Source organism: Rana temporaria, chromosome 5 (assembly GCF_905171775.1).
Source record: "Rana temporaria chromosome 5, aRanTem1.1, whole genome shotgun sequence".
Taxonomy (NCBI): domain Eukaryota; kingdom Metazoa; phylum Chordata; class Amphibia; order Anura; family Ranidae; genus Rana; species Rana temporaria.
Genome location: NC_053493.1, coordinates 33,721,392 through 33,746,391, shown reverse-complemented (window position 1 = coordinate 33,746,391; position 25,000 = coordinate 33,721,392). Strand labels below are relative to the sequence as shown.

Below are 25,000 nucleotides of genomic sequence, written 5' to 3'. Positions count from 1 at the left end.
CCTTCCATCCAGTGCCAACTAAAGCCATCAGTGCCACCTGCCAATGCCAACCAGTGCCATCTGCCAGTGCCAACTATTGCCATCCAGTTCCGAATTAGTGCCACCTGCCAATCAGTGCCATCTGCCAATCCATGCCACCTGCCAGTGTCAATTAGTGCCATCTGCTAGCACCAGCTTTCAGTGCCATCCAGTGCAACCTGCCAGTGCCAATAAGTGCAACCTGCCAATCAGTGCCTTCTGCTAGTGCCATCCAGTGCCACGAGCCAGTGCCACCAAAAAATAAAATAGAAAATCGGCCACCCTGATTTCTAAATATCGGCATCGGCCAGTGAAAAACCCTTATCGGTCGACCTCTAGTGCTGGCGAATATGTTTGTTTGATGGTTCCAGTGCCCAGCTGGTGATCGTTTCAGCACCCACCTTTTCTCTATGAGCCGTTCTCCAGGAACATGCGCAATTGGAATATTGACTAGAATGAAACAAGGGGGGAACTAATGCGCAAACCAACCTAACCTGGGCACAATAAATGCTTGCCTGCACCATGCTAGACTATACTTTCATTCAAGGTATTTGTACTATTCATTATTACCTTTGGTCTCAGGCAACAGTGTAGCTACCTTGCGGCAGTGTAACTTAAATCGGTTAAATTACGTTGCGCTGCGGGGCTGTGGATCTGGCCCTGTCTTTTTATCATCCCTGATGGTTCAGTTAGCAGATAGATAGCATGGTTCTTTGACAGTCCAGGTGAAAAGGCAGGCTAAATTCAAGAAATAGTCCAATAATCTGGTCCTAAATCCTTCTTGTGCTAGTGCTAGTGAGTGATACCTCTGTTGTTCGTGATCAAGCTCCCTGTCTGTCTGCCCTTCTTTGCTGGTTTGGATTTCCCTGTGTACGATTTAGGACCAGATTATTGCCTGAGACCAAAGGTAATAATGAATAGTACAAATACCTTGAATGAAAGTATAGTCTAGCATGGTGCAGGCAAGCATCAAGAGCTGGAGCATTGGCAGAAGCGTCATAGCAAAGTCCTAGAAACATGGCAGGATAGGAGAGCATCAGTTTTTCAGGCAGGCTTCTGAAAGGAATCAAAATGGCCTACAAGAATAACAGGTTTTGAGTCTGTTGCAGTGCCTTTTGCTTGCTGGATCTTTGTTGCCATTCCATAAAAAATGTGCATTACGTACAGTATCTCACAAAAAGCCAGCATTGGGAGAGTGTGAGCCGTTCTGGATTGGATCTGTGTGTTTACAGAGCAGCTTCTGTTGCAGGCTTGGAAAAAGCCTCAGTAAGGTAAGAGGCTGGTAAGAATATCTCCACACTGAGGAAAGCCGGGCTGTTTGGATTCACAGGCATATGGGCACACCGCATCAGTCTTCACTGAATTAACCACTTATGAACTGAATTGTGAATGGAGCACAGATGCACTTTGAATTTTGGACTTTAGTTATACATTTCTTCACTACTACACGATTGTGCACTGGATATAGTCAATCAATATCATTAATCTTTCGGTGATATTTCACAATTGCATCGGATTATAATCTATCAATTTTTTTATATTTTTTTTTATATATTTTTTTATTATCTATTTTTATATTTATTTTTCTAGAGTGTATATTATTATTATATTTTTTCACTATACATGAAAAGACGCTTTTTTTGTGGTTGAACCTTTTTGGTTCATATAGGACACTTGCACTATTGGACTTTTTATCAGTTGTTGAATTTCCTTGCATGTGTTTGTTATTGAATTATCTTCCAGGAATTTTGGAGTTCACTTTCACTCTAATTATTTATTTGAGTATTTTGCACATTGCACTTTTTCTTACGAAGCACTTAAGGATTTGATGGCACATTTTATTTCATTGTTTTAATACATTGATAAGGATTATCACTATCTTATGTACACTGTGCGGCCAGAGAGGCACATCTGTCCATTGGATTTCAGTATTTATTCACTCGCATTACCGTCCACATCAAACCATTGATGTTGGGTGGTGATTTGGGCTAAGACCTAGAGTGGAACACATTTGTACCCCAGCAGAGGACGGATGCACTCCTATATTCTAGGAACTACTATTAACATTTATTGATATAAAACTGTTGCTGGTTTTTAGTTTTTGCAAGCGCCATTACACCCCCCTATCTATCAAATATTGACTAGAATGCTGCCCACGCCATCTCGCAAATCTTTCTTCATTTCTTTTCTGTTTTGTCTGACTGATTTTGTTCGTTCCTGGAACTTTCTTGGTTATTTAAAGTCTTAGAAGTCGCCTCGGTGCGCTGCCAGGCTGCTCATGGAACATTAATCGGACCTGAGTCATGTTTCATCTCTCCCCGGTGATGCGGCCGGCTTACCTTTGTGCCGGCATTTTTGCATTTTACCAATTAACAGTCCTGCGGCGCTGCGTCCCCGCAGAGCAGTACGCCGAAACAGAGGAACTCTGCTAATTACATCTGCTTCATGCAGGAGCACCTGGAACATGGCCCGGGCTAATTAGGATCATGCTTGCCATTCACAAGCTATAATTATTATTTCTGAGGGGAAATAACAAAAAGTACTTTGCAGTCGGACATTAATGCTGAATTCTGGGCAAGCAGTAACTGTATTTTTAGCCATCTCGTGGCTTACCTGAATAATATGTTCTGCATTCTTCCACGGTGGCTTCTGTGTCTAACAATCCAGCATTAACCACTTAAGGACCGCCTCCTGGAGATATGCGTCGGCAGAATGGCACGGCTGGGCACAAGCACGTACCTGTACGTCCTCTTTAAGTGACCAGTCCGAAGCTCCGCGGCCACGGAACCCGTGAACCCGATCGCCGCCGGAGTCCCGCGATTGGTCCCTGGAGCTGAAGAACGGGGAGAGCTGTGTGTAAACACAGCTTCCCCGTTCTTCACAGTGGCAGCTTCATTGATCGTGTGTTCCCTGATATAGGGAAACACGATCAATGACGTCACTTGTCCAGCCCCGCCCCCCTACAGTTAGAAAAACAGATGAGGTCACACATAACCCCTACAATGCCCCCTAGTGGTTAACTCCCAAACTGCAATTGTCATTTTCACAGTAAACAATTGCATTTTTATAGCATTTTTTTGCTGTGAAAATGACAATGGTCCCAAAAATGTGTCAAAATTGTCCGAAGTGTCCGCCATAATGTCGCAGTCACGAAAAAAATCGCTGAGTAAAAAAAAAAATAATAATTAATAAAAATGCAATAAAACTATCTCCTATTTTGTAAGCGCTATACATTTTGCACAAACCAACCGATAAACGCTTATTGCGTTTTTTTTTTATACCAAAAATAGGTAGAAGAATACGTATCGGGTTAAACTGAGGAAGAAAACGTCTTTTTTTTTTATATATCTTTTTGGGGGATATTTATTATAGCAAAAAGTAAAAAATATTGCATTTTTTTCAAAATTGTCGCTATATTTTTGTTTATAGCGCAAAAAATAAAAACCGCAGAGGTGATCAAATACCACCAAAAGAAAGCTCTATTTGTGGGGAAAAAAGGATGCCAATTTTGTTTGGGAGCCACATCGCACGACCGTGCAATTGTCAAAGCGACGCAGTGCCGAATCGCAAAAACTGGGCAGGTCTTTTACCTGCATAAAGGTCCGGGTCTTAAGTGGATGTAAATCCGATTTTTTTTTTTTTTTTTTTTATGTCACAATGTACAGTATGAGATTTCCTATCATCTGTGCCCAGTCTTGCCACAGTTAATCCAGCTCTGAGCAATCCTCTTTTATTGTTCAGTGAAATAAAACTGACTTACAGAGAAAAACCTTAGTCCGTTCCGCCCCCTTGCTGTGAGTGACAGGTTATTTACATATCTCATGCACTAGCCTGGAGACAGGCATTATTTTTTAATTCCCACCCCCACTCCCTTTCTGAAGTCATGCTGTTACTTTTCTGTATTTTGACTGGATGTTAGTGATCATAGCAGAATTTAGTGTAAGGAATACATAGGAAAAAATGCATGTTGACAAGGGGAGTGTAGAGGAGGGCGGGGAGTCTACTGACATCACGACTCCACCCACCGAGCTCCAGACAACAGATCCACCCACAGAATCTGCAGTTTTTCAGTTCTTATAACAGACAGAGGGGAGACATTTGACAGGTAAGGATACATGCAGGAGGCGTCTATATCCTTATAGATCGGCACTATGGAAGTAGTTCAGAAAGGATGAGAGTGGCTTTACATCCACTTTAAGGCGATGTCCACACAAGCGGCAAGGGGGTGGTAAAAACAGCCGCCTATCTACAAATTTTACGTGGTGGCAATTTTAACTCATTTGGCATGAATTCTATTTCAAAGTTCCATGGACGCCACTTGCACAGATGGGCAACACATACTGATGGTGCGATGGCTCATTACCCTAACTACGTTCAGAAGTTATGTATCGGCTTCTATCCAACTTATGGTCTACATCAGTCTCTTTATTCATTAAGAACATCACAGGTGCCCCTTTTTTCTTTCTCTGAAGGTGTCAAGGCTGTGGCTTCTTGTAAGCTTATTGGCTGGATCAGGGCTTGACAAATTTGCTTGGAATCTAGGAGCCAGCTAAAAATGTTAGAAGCCAGGAACGCGCCCCGTCCCGCCAAGCTTGCATGCAGTAGCGCCCGCATTTGAAAGCGGTGTTCAAACCACACATGTGAGGCATCGCCGCGATTGGTAGAGCGAGAGCAATAATTATAGCCCTAGACCTCCTCTGTAACTCAAAACATGCAACCTGTAGATTTTTTTTTAAACGTCGCCTATGGAGATTTTAAAGGGTAAAAGTTTGTCGCCATTCCACGAGCAGACGCAATTTTGAAGCGTGACATGTTGGGTATCAATTTACTCGGCGTAACATTATCTTTCACAATAAAAAAAAAAATGGGCTAATTTTACTGTTTTCTTATTGTTTTATTTAAAAAAGTGAATTTTTTCCCAAAAAAGAGCGATTGGAAGACCGCTGCGCAAATATGGTGTGACAGAAAGTATTTGGACATTTTCAGTTAGGGGTGTACTGACTTTTGTTGCCAGCGGTTTAGACATTAATGGCTGTGTGTTGAGTTATTTTGAGGGGGCAGCAAATTTACACTGTTATACAAGCTGTACACTCACTACACAACATTGTAACGAAGTGTCATTTCTTCACTGTTGTCACATGAAAAGATATATAATTAAATATTTACAAAAATGTGAGGGGTGTACTCACTTTTGTGAGATACTGTGTGTGTGTGTGTGTGTGTGTGTATATAATATATATATTTTTTTATATTATAGTTTGCCAATTACAAAGACTCATTCAGCGTGTGGTCTCTCCCTCTAGGCTGGCAGGTCCCTTTCTTTAACCCCGTGGGTCCAGCAGTAGGAAGATTGGCACAATGGGCAGCTCCAGTGACACAGAAGACGTCCATGTGGCTGTGATCCGACCGAAAAACCCGGCAAGTCTCAATTCACGGGAATACAGAGCCAAGCACTATGAAGTAAGTTTATGTATTGGGTGTCTTACTCTTAACACTACATGCAAACTTTTTAAAGCGGATCAGTCCCGTGTACGCTTTTGAATTCTTTCTTTTGCGCGCTCTTTCGCACACACTTCCTTTCGCACGCGCGCTTCTGCTTTCGCACGCGCGCTCTTGCTTTCTTTCGCAAGCGCGCTTTTGCTTTCTTTCTTTCGCACGTTCTTGCTTTCTTTCGCACGCACGCTCTTGCTTTCTTTTGCACGCACGCTCTTGCTTTCTTTTGCACGCACGCTCTTGCTTTCTTTTGCACGCGCGCTCTTGCTTTCTTTTCGCGAGCGTTCTTGCTTTCTTTCGCACACTCGCTCTTGCTTTCTTTCGCACGCACGCTCTTGCTTTCTTTTGCACGCGCGCTCTTGCTTTCTTTTGCACGCGCGCTCTTGCTTTCTTTCACACGCACGTTCTTGCTTTCTTTCACACGCACGTTCTTGCTTTCTTTCACACGCACGTTCTTGCTTTCTTTCACACGCACGTTCTTGCTTTCTTTCGCATGCTCTTGCTTTCTTTCGCGCGCACGTACGCTCTTGCTTTCTTTTGCACGCTCTTGCTTTCTTTCGCACGCACGCTCTTGCTTGCTTTCGCGCGCACACTCTTGCTTTCTTTCGCACGCACGCTCTTGCTTTCTTTCGCACGCACGCACGCTCTTGCTTTCTTTCGCACGCACGCACGCTCTTGCTTTCTTTCGCACGCACGCACGCTCGCTCTTGCTTTCTTTCGCACGCACGCACGCTCTTGCTTTCTTTCGCACGCACGCACGCTCTTGCTTTCTTTCGCACGCACGCTCTTGCTTTCTTTCGCACGCACGTTCTTGCTTTCTTTCGCACGCACGTTCTTGCTTTCTTTCGCACGCACGTTCTTGCTTTCTTTCGCACGCACGTTCTTGCTTTCTTTCACACGCACGTTCTTGCTTTCTTTCACACGCACGTTCTTGCTTTCTTTCGCACGCACGTACGCTCTTGCTTTCTTTTGCACGCTCTTGCTTTCTTTTGCGCGCACGCTCTTGCTTTATTTCGCACGCTCGCTCTTGCTTTCTTACGCGCGCTCGCTCTTGCTTTCTTACGCGCGCACGCTCTTGCTTTCTTACGCGCGCACGCTCTTGCTTTCTTTTGAGCGCACGCTCTTGCTTTCTTTCGCATGCTCTTGCTTTCTTTTTTTCTCACGTACACACTTTCTTTCTTTTGCACGCACTTTCTTTCGCACTTTCACTGGCTTCTTCCTCACTCCAGCTCCTGCAGTCCACTTTGGACAGAACAGCAGTCGTGTCATTTAGGTTATTTCCTGTGAGCTCGGCCTGTCCATTTTATTTTTATGCCGCATACTTGGTGCGTCGTCATCTACACAGGCAGGGCTCCCAGTATTCCAGGACTGGCGCTCACACATCTGTTATTGGGTGACGACCGTATACCACTTGTGCTCTTGCATTGTCAACCTGTAACGTAAGCCTCTGGTGAAGGCACACATTGCACTGGCCTGGTCCATCATTATAAAGATCAGGAAGCCGGTCAAGCGCGATGATGCACAGCCAATGTTGGAGCAAGACAAGACGTGGCTTAAAGTGGCTGCAGGAGGATGACCAGATTAGTGAAAACTTTATTGTATAAAAAAAAAATTGCCACTGTTTTATTACCAGTGCTTTCGAAAACGAAATGTTGTCCAGTTTGGGTTTATATTTTCTCCTGTACTGTAGTTGTAATAATAGAATATGGATTAAAACTTCAGAAAATACATGTGGAGAGGAAAAGAAATGACTGACATTTGATTGCAGATATTGATGATCGAGGTGCCGGTAGAAGGGCAGAAGAAGAAGAGAAGGAAGATGTTACTGGAAACTAAACTGCAGGGGGAGAAAGACAAATCCCAGGAGATCCTCCAGTATGTGCTGGAGACCACCAAGCTAAACTCGCCAACCAACCAAGGGGTGAAAGGTGAGCTGGGAATGACATCAGCTGTATGATAAGTCTGCTGTGTAATTTAACCACTTAAGGACCGGACCAATATGCTGCTACATGACCCAAGGGGTTTTTACAATTCGGCACTGCGTTGCTTTAACAGACAATTGCGCGGTCGTGCGACGTGGCTCCCAAACAAAATTGGCGTCCTTTTTTTCCCACAAATAGAGCTTTCTTTTGGTGGTATTTGATCACCTCTGCGGTTTTTATTTTTTGCGCTATAAACAAAAATAGAGCGACAATTTTGAAAAAAATGCAATATTTTTTACTTTTTGCTATAATAAATATCCCCCAAAAACATATATAAAACATTTTTTTTTTCCTCAGTTTAGGCCGATACGTATTCTTCTACCTATTTTTGGTAAAAAAAATCGCAATAAGCGTTTATCGGTTGGTTTGCGCAAAATTTATAGCGTTTCCAAAATAGGGGATAGGTTTATTGCATTTTTATTGTTTTTTTTTTATTTATTTTTTTACTACTAATGGCGGCGATCAGCGATTTTTTTCGTGACTGCGACATTATGGCGGACACTTCGCACAATTTTGACACATTTTTGGGACCATTGTCATTTTCACAGCAAAAAATGCATTTAAATTGCATTCTTGCATTCTTTATTGGGAAAATGACAGTTGCCGTTTGGGAGTTAACCACAGGGGGCGCTGTAGGAGTTAGGGTTCACCTAGTGTGTGTTTACAACTGTAGGGGGGTGTGGCTGTAGGAATGACATCATCGATCGAGTCTCCCTATATAAGGGATCACTCGATCGATGCAGCGCCATAGTGAAGCACGGGGAAGCCGTGTTTACATACGGCTCTCCCCGTTCTTCAGCTCCGGGGAGCGATCGCGACGGAGCGGCTATTTAAACAAATAGCCGCGCCGTCGTCCAGGATCGCTCCCTGAGGGAATCCGCCCGCCGCATGTAGCGGGGGGGGTCGCGATCGGACCCCCCACCCGCTAGAAGGCAGGGACGTACAGGTACGCCAATGTGCCTGTACGTGCCATTCTGCCAACGTATATATACATGCGGCGGTCGGGAAGTGGTTAAAGGGGTTGTAAAGGTACTTTTATTTTTTTCCTAAATAGCTGACTTTACCTTAGTGCAGTCCTCTTTCACTTACCTCATCCTTCCATTTTGCTTTTAAATGTCCTTATTTCTTCTGAGAAATCCTCACTTCCTGTTCTTCTGTCTGTAACTACACACCGTAATGCAAGGCTTTCTCTCTGGTGTGGAGTGTAGTGCTCGCCCCCTCCCTTGGACGACAGGAGAGTCAGGACGCTCTCTAAATTGCAGATATAGAAAGGCGCTGTGTGTTAGTGGGCATCCTGACTCTCCTGTAGTCCAAGGGAGGGGGCGAGCACGACACTCCACACCAGAGAGAAAGCCTTGCATTACTGTGTGGAGTTACAGACAGAAGAACAGGAAGTGAGGATTTCTCAGAAGAAATAAGGACATTTGAAAGCAAAATGGAAGGATGAGGTAAGTGAAGGAGGACTGCACTAAGGTAAAGGAAGCTATTTAGGAAAATGGTGTGCACCTACAGGCGAGCTAAAAAAAAACATCCAAAAGTGTTGTTTTTTTTTTTTTTTTTTTAGTAATTCAGTTCAAAAGCCGAAGTCTTGCCAAACAAAAATGTATAATCTGTAGTGGTGGCCTAGGGATGACTGTTGATGTAAACCACCATATTCAGCACCTGCATGTTTTGCCGATTTTTTTTTTTTTTTTTTTTATATTTTATATTCTGTAGTGTAACAGCCAGTTGCTTCTGAATTTCTTTCTGATGTGAACTATCATCTTGTATATGTCCTTTGTCTCCAGGGAAGAGGGTTGTGTTAATGAAGAAGTTCCCCCTAGAAGGAGAGAGGTCTGGGAAAGAAGCGACTCTGTTCCTGGTTCCGGCCTCTGTTAAAGGTAAAAAAAATGTTCCATTGCTAATTGGGCTTTTTCTTCCCCATTTTTTTTTTAACCACTTGAGTTTCTGAAGGTTTTACCCCCTTCATGACCAGGCCAATTTTTTTTTTCCAGAAGGAGGTTGCAGCCTGCATTTAAAGGGGTTGTAAAGGTACGTTTTTTTTTCACCTTAATGCATTAAGGTGAAAAAACATCTCAGCATTAGCGCGCCCCCCTGAGCCCCCGTTTTCTTGCCTGACCCTTCGAAAGTCCCGCGCTGTGAACGCGCAGGCTTCTCGGCTCATTCATTGGTTGATTGAAAGCTATAGCTGCCGGCTGTATCACGGGAGCACGCTCGCAAGAACATGTTATACTTACCTCCACTGTGCGGCTCGTTTTGCACAGAGTGGCCCCGAACCTGGTATTCTGGGGTCCCTCGGCGGCTGTCTCGCAGTGGTTCAAACACAGCTCGGGTATCGGCGTATATCGCGCACCCACGATTTTGCCCTGATTTTCAGGGCAAAAAAGTGTGCGGTATACGGCGATAATACACACCACAGTACCGTATTTTTTTTTTTTTATAGTTTTAAATATAATAGAGAGAAAAAGGGGTAAAACAACATCAGGTTATTTTGGTTTTCCTTCTGGGGAGAATTCCCTTCACTTCCTATCCTGGGGACCCAACAGGGAATAAGGAAACCTCTCCAAATTCCCATCTTGGAGAGCTTTCATTGGAATAGGTGTCCCAATGGAAGCATTTCCCTCACTTCTAACTTCTTCCTCCAGTGACAAGTCTTACATTTTGGATCCCCCCCCCCCTCATTTTTAGTTCCTGCGACAATGGCCAACAGGACAAATTGTGGGGTGAATCTCCCCAGACTGGACACAGAACAATTAAAACTGAAAGGGGTTCAAACCCTTTCCCATTCTATCCAAAAACTGAACTTTAGTTTTATTTGTATTTTCTTATGCTTTTAAATGCACTTTTAGCAGCTGTCATGAATATCTGAAATTATCACCTGGTAATACTAATGTGATGTTCTGCAAAGAAGTGGAAGGGAGTGGGATCTGTACGGGAAATGGTAGGGTTTTATGACATTGATACCTACTTGCGATCCTTTGAAAAAATGTGGTTCATACCGCTTTCCACAGATGTAGAGATGCTTGTTTTTCTACTCACCGTAAAATGCTTTTCTCTGAGTTCATTGACGGACACAGCACCCACCCCTCCTGTTTTGGTTTGTACTGCATTATAAGGAACTGAGCTGCCGGGAGCAGAGTGCAGGGTTACTGCCAGTAAGGACTTCCCCCTGGGTGGTGCTTCGCTTGTTTTTTTGATTCTGCCTAGTCCTACTCCTAAAAGGGGCGATATAACCCTAAGGTCAAGCATGAGGGCTGTGTCCGTCCATGAACTCAGAGTAAAGGATTTTACGATGAGTAGAAAAACAAGCATCTCTACATCTGTGGAAAGCGGTATGAACCACATTTGCGCAAAGGATCGCAAGTAGGTATCAATGTCATAAAACCCTACCATTTCCCGTACAGATTTACTCTGTGTGAACCAGTCTCTTTATGCTTTGCCAGAGAGCGATTTTATGTGAGTGCTAATCCCTTTTTATTAATAAACCTGTTTTATTTACCACACTATGGAGACTACTTGTTTTGTTTTCGGATGTCTTTAAGAGCCGGTTCACACAGCCGCGGCACGACTTCAAGGGCGAATCTGCAAGTCGTCCTGAAGACGACTTCAGAGGCGACCTGCAAAACGACTTCTGTATAGATGTCAACGCAGGTCGCCCCGAGCCGCCCCCGAAGTCGTACAGGAACCTTTTTCTAATTCGGAGTGACTTGCGTCGCTCCTATTAGAACGGTTCCATTGCATTGAATGGGACGCGACTCGTCGGGCGGCTGAGTCGCCCCAGTGTGAACCGGCTCTTACTGATGTAAGTAGTGGAGGAGTTGTAAAGATCTTGATCCTATCTGGAGTAGAGCGTTGCCTGATGGCCATTTGGGAGTACTACACCTCTCTACCCATGACCCCTTTCCTTTGACCATGTGCTTGGCCTCTGCCAAACCTCAGTTTCTGCCCTTCTTTGCCCTGGTCAGTTGGCATTTTCTCTCAGTATTGTTTTCTGCCTTTCCAGACTCTCAGGAGAGCAAGATTTAAAGTCACAGGTCCTCTTTAAGAGTTTTTATTGTCTTGTTTTCAGATAATTCAAAGATGTCCTACAGCCCCGGCGGACCCGTGTTCTTCTGTCTGCAGGATATCATGAGGGTGTGCAGCGAGACCAGCAGCCACTTCTCCACTCTCACTGCACGCATGCTTCTCGCCCTGGATAAGTAAGAGCTTTAGAGTTATTTCTGTCTGCTGTTTTTTGTTGTATGACGCTAGCCAGCAGTTTGCATATGGCAGTGTGAACTGCTGTGCGATTGCGGGAACCCTTAGTGGATTCGCAGGGTCCTCGCATCGCACTAGTGTGAACCCAGCCTAAAGCCTGGTACACACTACAGTTTTTTTTATTTTTATTTTTTTCGTGCCGCCCCCCCAGAGGGTTGCACAAAAAAAAACTGACCGCTCCCATCGTAGCCGTTGTACTAACCATGCTAGGATCGTCCAGCGATCTCTCCCCGCTGAGCTGTTGTCTTCTGACAGGGGGATGGCCCCCCTGTCGGAACACTCCGATTAGCGCTCTGTCATTGGCTGAGAGCGTTGATCGGGAGTCGGACGGCTGCTCGTTTTCCAGCATGCACGTTTGACAGAAGCCGACCGAACAGCCGGCTTCTGTCGGACAGACCGACGTACACACGGGCAGAATGCCAGGACTTTGCTGACCTTGTTTTGGAAATGCTTCACCTGGCCTCGATATTTTACGCCAATCAATTTAGTCTTTTTTAGAAGTAAGTTAGTATTGGCAACCTTCATATTTTTATCATCGCAGGTTTACTTTAAAAGCATACCGAAAATGCAGCTAACACACCTAAGGACTGGTAAGCTGCATTATATTACATTTTGAGTTCTTGGTGGTCAGATATACTTTAAAAAGCAGAACTAAAGGAATTTTAAGGTGTATCCGACCACAAAGAACTCAAAATATAATGTCAACTGTCATAAACTGTAAACAGGCAATCTATTTATGGACGACAAGACGTGCAACGGGTTGATTTACTAAAACCGGCAAGTGCAAAATCTGGTGCAGCTCTGCATGGTAGCCGCTTCTAACTTCAGCTTGTTTGGTTAAGCATGTGCAGGAGTGGCGTCATTCTTGCCAGCCAATAACGACCGGCACCCATAAGATGCGGGTCTGGCGAAAGGGCATTTGAAGAATAAATTTAGCTCGGTTTTAAAGCGGAGCTCCACCCTAAAGTGGAACTTCCGCTCATCGGAACCCTCCCCCCCTCCGGTGTCACATTTGGCACCTTTCAGGGGGGAGGGGGGGTGAAGATACCTGTCTAAAGACAGGTATTTGCACCCACTTCCGGCCACACAGTCTGTGGGTAGACTGCGGGCAAAACGTCAAATCCTGTCCTGTCCGCCCCCGTTGTGTTCTGGGAAACACACGGCTCCAATAACACAGCGGGGACCAGTGAGCGCGGCGCAGCGAGGCTCGCGCATGCGCCGTAGGGAACTGGGCAGTAAAGCCGTAATGCTTCACTTCCTGGTTCCCTCACCAAGGATGGCGGTGGGGGCAGCAGAGTGACGAGCGATTGCTCGTCTTCTGCTGCCGATGTGGCTGGACTCCAGGACAGGTAAGTGTCCTAATATTAAAAGTCAGCAGCTGCAGTATTGGTAGCTGCTGGCTTTTAATATTTTTTGTACAGCGGAGCTCCGCTTTAAGTTTTTTTTCTTAATTATTAACTGTACAATGATGGTATTGCAGCTGACCTGTTGCCTGTTCTCTGTGCAGGTGGCTGGATGAGCAGCACACAAAGTCTCACGCCATCGCTGCGCTATTCCGCCCGTCTCCACTAGACAGGATAAAGACCAACGTCACCAATCCAGCTTACTCCTCCGAAGACGGCCAGTCTGTAGACTCTCTGCACATGGGCTACACGGCTCTGGAAATCAAGAGCAAAATGATGGCACTGGAGAAGGCAGACATCTGTATATACAATCCTCTCTTCGGATCCGACCTGCAATACACAAACAGGGTACTAATTTCATGCACTAGTTTTGTCCTGTGCTGGGTGGGCATCCCAAGACAGACAATTGAATAAAGAATATATACAGTTGTGCTCATAAGTTTACATACCCTGGGCGAATTTATGATTTCTTGGCCATTTTTCAGAGAATATGAATAACAAACATAGGTGTGCGCAGCCTAATGGATTAGGGTGTGCACCCCAAAGCTCCAACACATATGTGTTTGACATATTTACCGGCCTCTTCCCCGCTCTCCATTTAGAAACAATGGGATGAAGGGGGAGCAAGGGAGCACATGGGGGACCCGGGCAATAGAAGGAAGAGGAACATGGAAAAGAGGGGTTGCGGGGTGGCATATGTTAGTACCGATCCTCTATATTTTCCTTCTGTGGCAGCTGAATGTTGACAAAAGCGAGAGGAAGAGAAGCCTACTTTCAGCTGCTGCAGGAGGAAAATACAGATCAGTTCCACTAAATTCCACACCCGCCACCTCTCCTGTCCAGATTCTGAGGGTCGGCCAGGAAGGATTGCTGTTAACCTGCCACCTGTCCACCATTGACCGGTTGCCAACCCCAAGATTAGGGTGTGCCCAGGCACACCCCTTGCGCACACCTATGATAACAAACCTTTTCTTTCACTCAAGGTTAGCGTTTGGCTGAAGCGATTTATTATCAATCAAACGTGTTTACTCTTTTTAAATCATAATGACAACAGAAACTACCCAAATGACACTGATCAAAAGTTTACATACCCCGTGATTTTGGCCTGATAACATGCACACAAGTTGACACAAAGGGGTTTGAATGGCTATTAAAGGTAACCGTCCTCACCTGTGATCTGTTTGTTTGTAATTAGTGTGTGTATAAAAAGATCAAAGAGTTTATGGACTCCTGACAGACCCTTGCATCTTTCATCCAGTGCTACACTGACGTTTCTGGATTCTGAGTCATGGGGAAAGCAAAAGAATTGGCAAAGGATCTGCAGGAAAGGGTAGCTGAAATGTATAAAACAGGAAAGGGATATCTAAGGAATTGAGAATGCCAATCAGCAGTGTTCAAACTCTAATCAAGAAGTGAAAAATGAGGGGTTATGTTAAAAGCAAACCACGGTCAGGTAGAACAACTAAAATTTCAGCCACAACTGCCAGGAAAATTGTCTGGGATGCAAAAAAAACCCACAAATAACTTCAGGTGAAATGCAGGACTCTCTGAAAACATATTGTGTGGCTGTTTCAAGATGCACAATAAGGAGGCAATTGAAGAAAGATGGGCTGCATGGTCGAGTCACCAGAAGAAAGTCATTACTACACAAATGCCACAAAGTATCCCACTTACAATACGCCAAACACAGAGACAAGCCTCAAACCTTCTGACACAAAGTCATTGGGAGTGATGAGACCAACATTGAGCTTTTTGGCCACGACCATAAACACTACATTTGGAGAGGAGTCAACAAGGCCTATAATGAAAGGTACACCATTCCTACTGTGAAACATGGAGGTGGATCACTGATGTGTGAGCTACAAAGGCACAGGAAATTTGGTTAAAATTGTTGGAAAGATGAATGCAGTATGTTATCAAAAAATACTGGAGGAACATTCGCATTCATCAGCCAGGAAGCTGCGCATGGGACTTACTTGGACATTCCAACATGACAATGATCCAAAACACAAGGCCAAGTTGACCTGTCATTGGCTACAGCAGAATAAAGTGAAGGTTCTGGAGTGGCCATCTCAGTCTCCTGACCTCAATATCATTGAGCCACTCCAGAGAGATCATGCAAGACAGCCCAAGAATTTACAGGAACCTGGAGGCTTTTTGCCAAGCGGAATGGGCAGCTTTACCATCTGAGAAGATAAGGAGCCTCATCCACAAATACCACAAAAAACTTCAAGCTGTCATTGATGTTAAAAGGGGCAATAAATGGTATTGAGAACTGAATTGACCCCCTTAAGCCAGCTATAGATGGTTCAAATTCCAGCCAGTTCTGCAGGAACCAGACGAAATTCAAACCACATATGGGCAAACCGATTGTACCCAAGCTGATAGTTAAACGTGGGTATAACCAGCCTGTCGGATTTTTGCTATTGGCTGGTATAGACTAGCTAACAATCATTGTGTTCTGGTGGGGACAGCTTCCCTTGCCCCCCCCCCCCCCCCCTGGTGGAAGAACACAATGGCTCCATGGGAGAGATTCCCCTGTCACCACTGTCTGTATTGATAGAGCAAATTTACTTGATTGCATCTATGGCTGGCCTTACATTGATGACCAGTGAAAGTAGGAGATAAAGATCCTCTATTGCTTACAGGACAAGGAACCCTTACTACCCTCTGGAGGAACCCTGATTGACTTGTGGAGTCCTTGACCTGGAGAAAAATGTGGATATGGGATGTCCAAACAGTCATACCAGTCCCAGGTCAGGGACTCCACAAAGTGTGAAGAGGAGATAATTAGAGACCCAAAATTGGAAACCATGTAAGAGTACTAAGAATTCGGAAGCTGCGTTTTTTGAACTGCTTTGCATTTGGTTAACATGGCTTGTCCTATCAGGATGCTTTCAACTGCTTTAAAGAGTCTGAAAATAGTCCCAAAAAAAGCTCCACCATAGGCAGTTGAGCAGTACGGGGGCCGGATTCAGATAGCCTTTACGCCGGCGTATCTATTGATACGCCGCGTAAGTGCTACGAAGCGCCGGCGTATCTTCTTTCTGTATTCAGAAAGCTAGATACGCCATAATTTCCCTAAGATCCGGCCGGTGTAAGTGTCTTACACCATCGTATCTTGGGCTGCATATTTACGCTGGCCGCTAGGTGGCGCTTCCGTATATTTACGCAATGAATATGCTAATTAGGTAGATACGCCGATTCAGAAACGTACGTCCGCCCGGCGCATTTTTTTACGTCGTTTACGTTGGGATTTTCCCGGCGTAAAGTTACCCCTGCTATATGAGGGGTATCCTATGTTAAAGCAGAGTTCCGGGCCACAATTTCACTTTTTAAATATAAATACCCCTGTAATACACAAGCTTAATGTATTCTAGTAAGTTAGTCTGTAAACTAAGGTCCGTTTTGTTAGGTTGTTACAGCATTTAGACACTTTATAAAATAGAAATTGACTGGGGCCATCTTAAAGGGGTTTTCCACCCATTTTTTAAGTTTATTAAAAGTCAGCAGCTACAAAAAGTGTAGCTGCTGGCTTTTAATAAACTAACACTTACCTTCTCCACGTTCCAGCGACGCGCCGGCCGGGGCTCCGCTCCTCTCCCCCCCTCCCCAGCTCGGCGCTGCGCTGTTTGATTGGACAGGCGATCGCCTAGGACCTGACGTGTCCTAGGCGATCGCATACAGGGAGGGGCTGCCAAAAGGCGATTAAGCTTAATTGCCTTTTCAGCCCCTCGGCGGAAGGAGGAAGTGGGACAGGAAGTCCCCTTCTCCTGAAGCCCCCACTCCCCCCCAAAAAAAATGACATGCCAAATGTGGCATGTAAGGGGGAGAGGAGTGGGTTAAGAGGAAGTTCCATTTTCGGGTGGAACTCCTCTTTAAGTGTGGGCATCATGAAGCCAGACTGTATGACTTCCTGGATTTCAGCCTTGCAGATCTCGCACATGCTCAGTGCTGCACAAGCAATGTAATAGTTTTCAGATCAGATTTCAGCACCTGTACTGTCCAAGTCACATGATTCTTTGAGACTGGGGAGTGCACAGACTCCTGGAAAGTTACACCCACTACATTCCCAGGAGTCTGTGCGGTGAAGCTTAAGCACCTAGGTGCAGGATGAGGGAAGATTAACTATTCTGCCTAGCAACAACACTTTGAAGGCATCTAAAAAAAAAATTCTTAAAGGACTAATGAAATTTTTTTAAAACTACTGATGTAATGTTATATTTATATGTGGAACTCCACTTTAAGTATGGACGTCGTTCCTGCGTCGAGTTTTGAAAATTTTACGTCATTTGCATAAGTCGTTCGCGAATAGGGCTGTACGTAAGTTACGTTCACGTCTAAAGCAATGACGATTTGCGGCGTAATTTCCAGCATGCGCACTGGGATTTGTTCATGAACGGCGCATACGCCGTTCGTAAAATACGTCAAATACGTGGGGTCACAGTGAATTTAAATAAAACACGCCCACATCATCCCCATTTGAATTAGGCGGGCTTACGCCGGACCACAGACGTTACGCCGCCGTAACTAAGGGCGCAAGTTCCCTAATTAGACGTTCCCTAATTTATTGCGGCATAACGTATCTGAGATACGTTACGCCATGCGGATAGATACACTAATGTACCTGAATCCGGCCCTTTGAATTTACCTCAATTTAACCTGTACCGAGATAGACCAATTGCCCCCGTTTTTCAGGTTGGCTTGGTTGGGGACGAAGCTCCCGTTTTTCTATATCTTTAAAGTGGATGTAAACCCAAAATGATGTTATGTTATGTTTATCATAATATGAGGTGATCCACAGTTCATTGTATATTACCAGGATGTGTTATGTGGGGGAGGGGTGGATTTCTCACTTTTTATACTGTGGATCACCTCATATTATGATAAACATAACCTATGATAAACATGTCCAAGCTAGATATGTAAATAACCGGTCACTCAAAGCAAGGAGAGAGGAAAGGACTTTTTATTTAGACAGGTTTTTATCTGGAAGTCTGTTAATTTTCACTGAACAATAAAAGAGGATTGCTCAGAGCTGGATTAACTCTGTGTGGCAAGACTGGGCACAGATGATAGGAAATCTTATACTCTACATTGTGACATCAAAAAAAAAAAAAAAAAATTGGGTTTACATCCACTTTAAATCTCTGGATGATGGTACAATTTTTCACATTCTTTATATTGTTGTTATGGTCATAGTGGCTATATTTTTTTTATTTCTTCATCCAACTATGTTGGATGACTCTCCAAATCTTTACATTCACAGGGAAGTATCACGTTGAAATAACCATGTTTTCCTTCATTGTAGGTGGATAAAGTGGTAATAAACCCGTATTTTGGGCTCGGAGCTCCGGACTATTCCAAAATCCAGATTCCAAAGAGAGACAAGTGGCAGAGGAGCATGAGCAGCGTTCTGGAAGACAAGTACAGTCCCTGTTACCTTCTTTTGTGTTTTACTATTCTGATGGTGGAAAATAACTTTGTAACCGCGGTCGCAGGTCAACTTATTAGCGACGCATCTCTTAGATAGATGCGGAAGGATTCATTGGGATTTTTAACCACTTAAGCCCCGGACCAATATGCTGGCTAAAGACCCAAGGGGTTTTTACAGTTCGGGACTGCGTCGCTTTAACAGACAATTGCGCGGTCGTGCGACGTGGCTCCCAAACAAAATTGGCGTCCTTTTTTCCCCACAAATAGAGCTTTCTTTTGGTGGTATTTGATCACCTCTGCGGTTTTTATTTTTTGCGCTATAAACAAAAATAGAGCGACAATTTTGAAAAAAATGCAATATTTTTTACTTTTTGCTGTAATAAATATCCCCCAAAAACATATATAAAAAAAAAAATTTTCCTCAGTTTAGGCCGATACGTATTCTTCTACCTATTTTTGGTAAAAAAAATCGCAATAATCGTTTATCGGTTGGTTTGCGCAAAATTTATAGCGTTTACAAAATAGGGGATAGTTTTTTTTTTTTTTTTTAACTAGTAATGGCGGCGATCAGCGATTTTTTTTTTTTTTTTTTCCGTGACTGCGACATTATGGCGGACACTTCGGACAATTTTGACACATTTTTGGGACCATTGTAATTTTCACAGCAAAAAATGCATTTAAATTGCATTGTTTATTGTGAAAATGACAGTTGCAGTTTGGGAGTTAAACACAGGGGGCGCTGTAACATTTAGGGATCACTGTGTATGTGTTTACTAGTGTAGGGGGGTGTGGCTGTAGGACTGACGTCATCGATCGTGTCTTCCCTATAAATAGGATGACGCGATCGATGCGCCGCCACAGTGAAGCACGGGGAAGCCGTGTTTACATACGGCTCTCCCCGTTCTTCAGCTCCGGGGAGCGATCGCGACGGAGCGGCTATAAACAAATAGCCGCGCCGTCGTCCCGGATCGCTCCCCGAGCGGACCCGACCTCCGCATGTACCGGGGGGGGTCCCGATCGGACCCCCGACCCACGTCTAGGCAGGCACGTACAGGTACGTTGATGTGCCTGTCCGTGCCATTCTGCCGACGTAAATGTACATGAGGAGGTCGGGAAGTGGTTAAAGCGGGGGTTCACCCTATCGACAGGAAAAAAAAAAAAAAATTTTCTTTTACCTTTAAATCAGGCACTGTAGCGCGAGCTACAGTATGCCTGTCCCGAATTTTTTCCCCCCATACTCACCTTGTAGTCGTCCATCGAAGATACCGGGGAATGGGCGTGCCTCTGGAGACGGAGGATGATTGACGGCCGGCTCTGGCGCGTCACGCTTCTCCGGAAATAGCCGAAATAGGCTTGGTCTTCACGACGCGTGCGCATAGCCTGTGCGCACGCGCCGTGAAGAGCCGAGACCTACTCCGGCTGTCTTCGGGGAGAGTGACGTGCCAGGGCCGGCCGTCAATCATCCTCCCTCTCCATAGGCACGCCCATTCCCCGCGGGAGCCGAAATCTACGATGGACGACTACGAGGTGAGTACGGGGTTAAAAAAATCGGGACAGGCATACTGTAGCTCGCGCTACAATGCCTGTCTCGATGGTAACATCATGTGGGTCAGGGTGAACTACCGCTTTAAGGTGCAGAATGAGATACGATAATATCAAATATGATATATAAGATTTTTTATTTTATTTAACCACTTAAAGGGGTTGTAAAGGTACAATTTTTTTTTTTGCTAAATAGCTTCCTTTACCTTAGTGCAGTCCTCCTTCACTTACCTCATCCTTCCATTTTGCTTTTAAATGTCCTTATTTCTTCTGAGAAATCATCACTTCCCGTTCTTCTGTCTGTAACTCCACACAGTAATGCAAGGCTTTCTCCCTGGTGTGGAGTGTCGTGCTCGCCCCCTCCCTTGGACTACAGGAGAGTCAGGACGCCCACTAACACACAGCTCCTTTCTCTATCTGCAACGTAGAGAGCGTCCTGACTCTCCTTTAGTCCAAGGGAGGGGGCGAGCACGACACTCCACACCAAGGAGAAAGCCTTGCATTACTGTGTGGAGTTACAGACAGAAGAACAGGAAGTGAGGATTTCTCAGAAGAAATAAGGACATTTAAAAGAAAAAATGGAAGGATGAGGTAAGTGAAGGAGGACTGCACTAAGGTAAAGGAAGCTATTTAGGAAAAAAAAATTGTACCTTTACAACCCCTTTAACAACCAGGCCAATTCTGACATCTTTCTCCTACATAAAAATCATAATTTTTTTTTTTTGCTAGAAAATTACATAGAACCCCCAAACATTATGGCCCGGATTCACAAAGCACTTACGCCGACGTATCTCCAGATACGCCGTCGTAAGTACAAATGTGCGCCGTCGTATCTATGCGTCGAACCAGAAACCAAGATACGCCTAAAAATAGGCTTCCTCCGACCGACGTAACTTGCCTACGCCGGCGTATCGTGGGCGCATATTTACGCTGAACGCATGTGGCGCTCCCATTGATTTTCGATTCAAATATGCAAATGAGGGAAATACGTCGATTCACGAACAAACTTGCAGCTGGTGCATAATATACGCGGTTTGCGTAGTCGTATGCCCGGGGTAAAGTTATTCCCCATATAGGAGGCACAACCCATGCAAAGGTATGGACCAGGGAACACAAGCCTTCGTATCTTTTGTCGTTTACATTGTACGTGAATATGACTAGGCGTAGGTTACGTTCACGTCGTAGGCAGTGATCCAGCGTATCTTAGGGAGTAGTTCCAACGTGATTCTGAGCATGCGCACTGGATGCATCCACGGGACGGCGCATGCGCCGTTCGTTATTCGTATCTTTATGGCGCTCGGCCCATCATTTGCATGGGGTCACGTCTCATTTGCATGGCTCACGCCCACTTCCACTTACGACGACTTGCGCCTAAGAAACCCAGCGCAGATTTGGTGGCAAGTGCTTTGTGAATTCGGTGCTTGCCTCTCTGCGCTACGTCGGCGTAGCGTATATGAGATACGCTACGGCGGCATAAATATGCGCCGATGTCTGTGAATCCGGGCCTATGTTTTTTTAGCAGAGACCCTAGAGAATACAATGGTGGTAAAAAAAACTGTAAAGTTGGCCCAATTTGTTTGCATAATGTGAAAGATGAAGTTCCGCAGAGTAAATGGATACCTAACATGTCACCCTTCAAAGTTGAGAATTACATTTTAAAAATCCGAATAATCCTTTTGTATCTATTCTGATGGTGGCTGTAGATGGACGATGGGCATGTGACGTCACTATGCCCAACGGGTGGACGCTGGCCAGGCACTACTATTTGTTGTTACATCCTATATCTGCTTTCACCTCTGCAAGTCCATGTCTTAATAATTTATTTGAGTATCCCATCAAAGAAATCTGAATGTCTTCTCTCATAATCTGTTTCGTTGGACTTTATTCGCCTTAATGCGCACCTATTACTGTATATGTATAAAAAACCTGTGACAGAGAAGGGAGCTCCAGCTGATTGACAACCTCGGCTCTGTTCCTGTGTGCAGTGTTTCATTTTGTCTACTAAAATGTAATAATACAATTTTAGTGGACTCAAATATGACTAAAACTAAAATGGCATTTAAGTCAAAAGACTATGACTAAAACTAAATCTAAATTCATATCACAACGGCTAAATCTGTGTCTGTAGTACATGTTCAAACCTTAATACCATAAATAATAAACTTGTTACTAAACATTATATACTCCTATCTATCAGTTCTAAAGAAATAAGGCATTCAAATTTAACTAAACCCATTAGATTTTAGCAGAGGAGGGTTAAAGTAGAACTAAAGTAAAATCCTCTCACTTCCTGATGTGGCTAAGGGACAGGAAATCAGAAATGATGGCAAAACAAACTGACAGGGGTTATAACCTCTCTCTTCCTCTGCCAAACCCACCTCCTGCACCGTCCCTTGGTTCCACCTCCTGCACCGTCCCTTGGTTCCACCCCCTACCCACCTCCTGCACCGTCCCTTGGTTCCACCCCCTACCCACCTCCTGCACCGTCCCTTGGTTCCACCCACCTCCTGCACCGTCCCTTGGTTCCTACCCACCTCCTGCACCGTCCCTTGGTTCCACCCCCTACCTACCTCCTGCACCGTCCCTTGGTTCCACCCCCTACCTACCTCCTGCACCGTCCCTTGGTTCCACCCCCTACCTACCTCCTGCACCATTCCATGGTCCCACCTCCCAGTACTGCCCATTTTAGAGAATACAGGATCTCCCTGCAGCCAGCACCAATAGCCTCTTCAGCAGCCAGCAACAATGGACCACCAGCAGCAACAATGGATTTCTATGCAGCCAGCATCATTAGATCCCTCCCAGCAACACAAGACCCACCCTCAGCAACAGTAGATTTCCCACCAGCAACAATAGACCTCCTTAGCAACAATAGACCCCCTGCCGCCCCACACAAATAGACCCCTTCCAGCATCTAGCATCAATAGACCCTGAACCCCTTGCCATTACATACATTCAGTGTTGGAGGTGCCGGAACTGCGTTCCCCCACGTTCCCGCTGCCAAAAAAAGCCCTGGCTTTACAAATATATTATACATTCACATCGGTCCCTGCCCCCAAGGAGCTTACAATCTAAGGTCCCGAACTCACACTCGTACATACACATACTAGGGACAATTTCGACAGGAGCTAATTAACCTCCCAGCATGTCTTTGGAGTGTGGGAGGAAATTGGCACAGGGAGATCATGCAAACTCCAGGCAGGTAGTGTCATGGTTTGGGATTCGAACCAACGACCATAGTGCTGCTAGGCGGAAGTTCTAAACACTTCGCTACTGTGCGCTAAAAACATTTGTAAAAGTACACTACACTACATTGTCATCTCATGTTGAAATCGATGAATTGACAATTTTTTTTGTATTTTTTTTTTTTTTTTTTTTTCATTTTTTTTTTTTGCAAAAATTAAGTGTGGAATGTAATGTACTTTTAATTCTGTCCACTAGGGAGCGCCAGTGGGTGGACGATTTCCCTCTGCATCGCAGCGCCTGTGAAGGAGATTCCACACTATTAAGTCGATTATTAGATGAGGGATTTTCGGTGAACCAATTAGACAATGACCAATGGGCCCCCATACATTATGCTTGCTGGTGAGTGTTCTGATGACTTTGTATTGTGCCGGAGGAGGAGAGTTCCTGAGCAAAAATACAGTTCTGGTACACAGGCGTCGTACCCCCCGTCCCCCACCCCCCTAACTTAGCCAGGTTCCTTTGCAAACTCCGATATATTACTATTTAAAGGTGGCAGTGACCTCATCATGGTGCTGTACATAGTGCAGAGAGAAGAGCTGTGGGAGGGACCACACATGCTCCACCCACCACATGCTACCTGCAGTAAACTAAAGGAGGGGGGCGGAGACGAGACCAGTCGCCCTGCACAAGGAGAGAGAGCAGCAGTAAGCGGTCTTTATGCCCCAGCACAGAGGGACATTTTTAAACTGGATTACTGCACAGATCTGGAAGAAGTGGACGAAGGACACCAAGGGGTAGATTCACGTACAAATGCCCAGGCGCAGCGTATCGGAGATGCGCTACGCCGACGTATCTTACCTGGCTCTAAGTCAGATCCAGGAAGATTTTGCGCCGTAAGTTACGGCGGCGTAGTGTATCTCTCGGCGCGTATTTCAAATTGGGCGGGTAGGGGGCATGATTCATTTAAATGAAGCGCGTCCTCGCGCCGATTGAACTGCGCATGCTCCGTTTAGAAATTTCCCGCCGTGCTTTGCGCGAAATGACGTTGCAACAACGTCATTTTTAGAACTTCGACGTAACTTACGTCCATCCCTATTCACGGACGACTTACGCAAAAAAAAAAAAATTCAAATTTCGACGCGGGAACGACGGCCATACTTTAACATGGCAAGTCTATCTATACGCCGCAAAATAGCAGCTTTAACTATACGCCGGAAAAAGCCGACTAGAGACGACGTAAGAGAATGCGACGGCCACCCGTACGTTCGTGGATCGTCGAGAAAAAGCTAATTTGCATACCCGACGCTGAAAACGACGCAAACTCCACCCAGCGGGCGCCGAAGTATTGCATCTAAGATCCGAAGGCGTACGAAGCCGTACGCCTGTCGGATCTTACCCAAATGCCGTCGTATCTTGGTTTGAGGATTCAAACTAAAGATACGACGCAGGAAATTTGAAAGTACGCCGGCGTATCAGTAGATACGCCGGCGTACTTGCTCTGTGAATCTGGCCCGAAGATTCTAGGAAGAATACACATGACCAATGTACTGTATTTAGCAATATTTGCTTATCCCGGCGTTCAGCTTTAACTTATAACCTCACTTATAAAGGTGTATGCTTGGCCAATACTGTTTTTCTTACTTTTGAATTAGGTGGTGGGAGGGTTAGAACCACCGATGGGTT

The 25,000-nt window shown here is 45.0% G+C and overlaps 1 protein-coding gene across 1 annotated transcript in view; it reads left to right on the top strand.

The window, feature by feature from the left end:
• Positions 1–25,000, top strand: part of KRIT1 (KRIT1 ankyrin repeat containing) — a 74,572-nt gene that overhangs the window by 28,278 nt on the left and 21,294 nt on the right. Inside the window, exons 3-9 of the mRNA XM_040352347.1 lie at positions 5,322–5,478; positions 7,280–7,439; positions 9,281–9,373; positions 11,563–11,692; positions 13,258–13,501; positions 18,465–18,580; positions 23,573–23,716. Of these exons, the coding sequence (XP_040208281.1) occupies positions 5,377–5,478; positions 7,280–7,439; positions 9,281–9,373; positions 11,563–11,692; positions 13,258–13,501; positions 18,465–18,580; positions 23,573–23,716 (989 nt within the window). The 5' untranslated portion in view covers positions 5,322–5,376. The remainder of the gene's footprint in view (positions 1–5,321; positions 5,479–7,279; positions 7,440–9,280; positions 9,374–11,562; positions 11,693–13,257; positions 13,502–18,464; positions 18,581–23,572; positions 23,717–25,000) is intronic.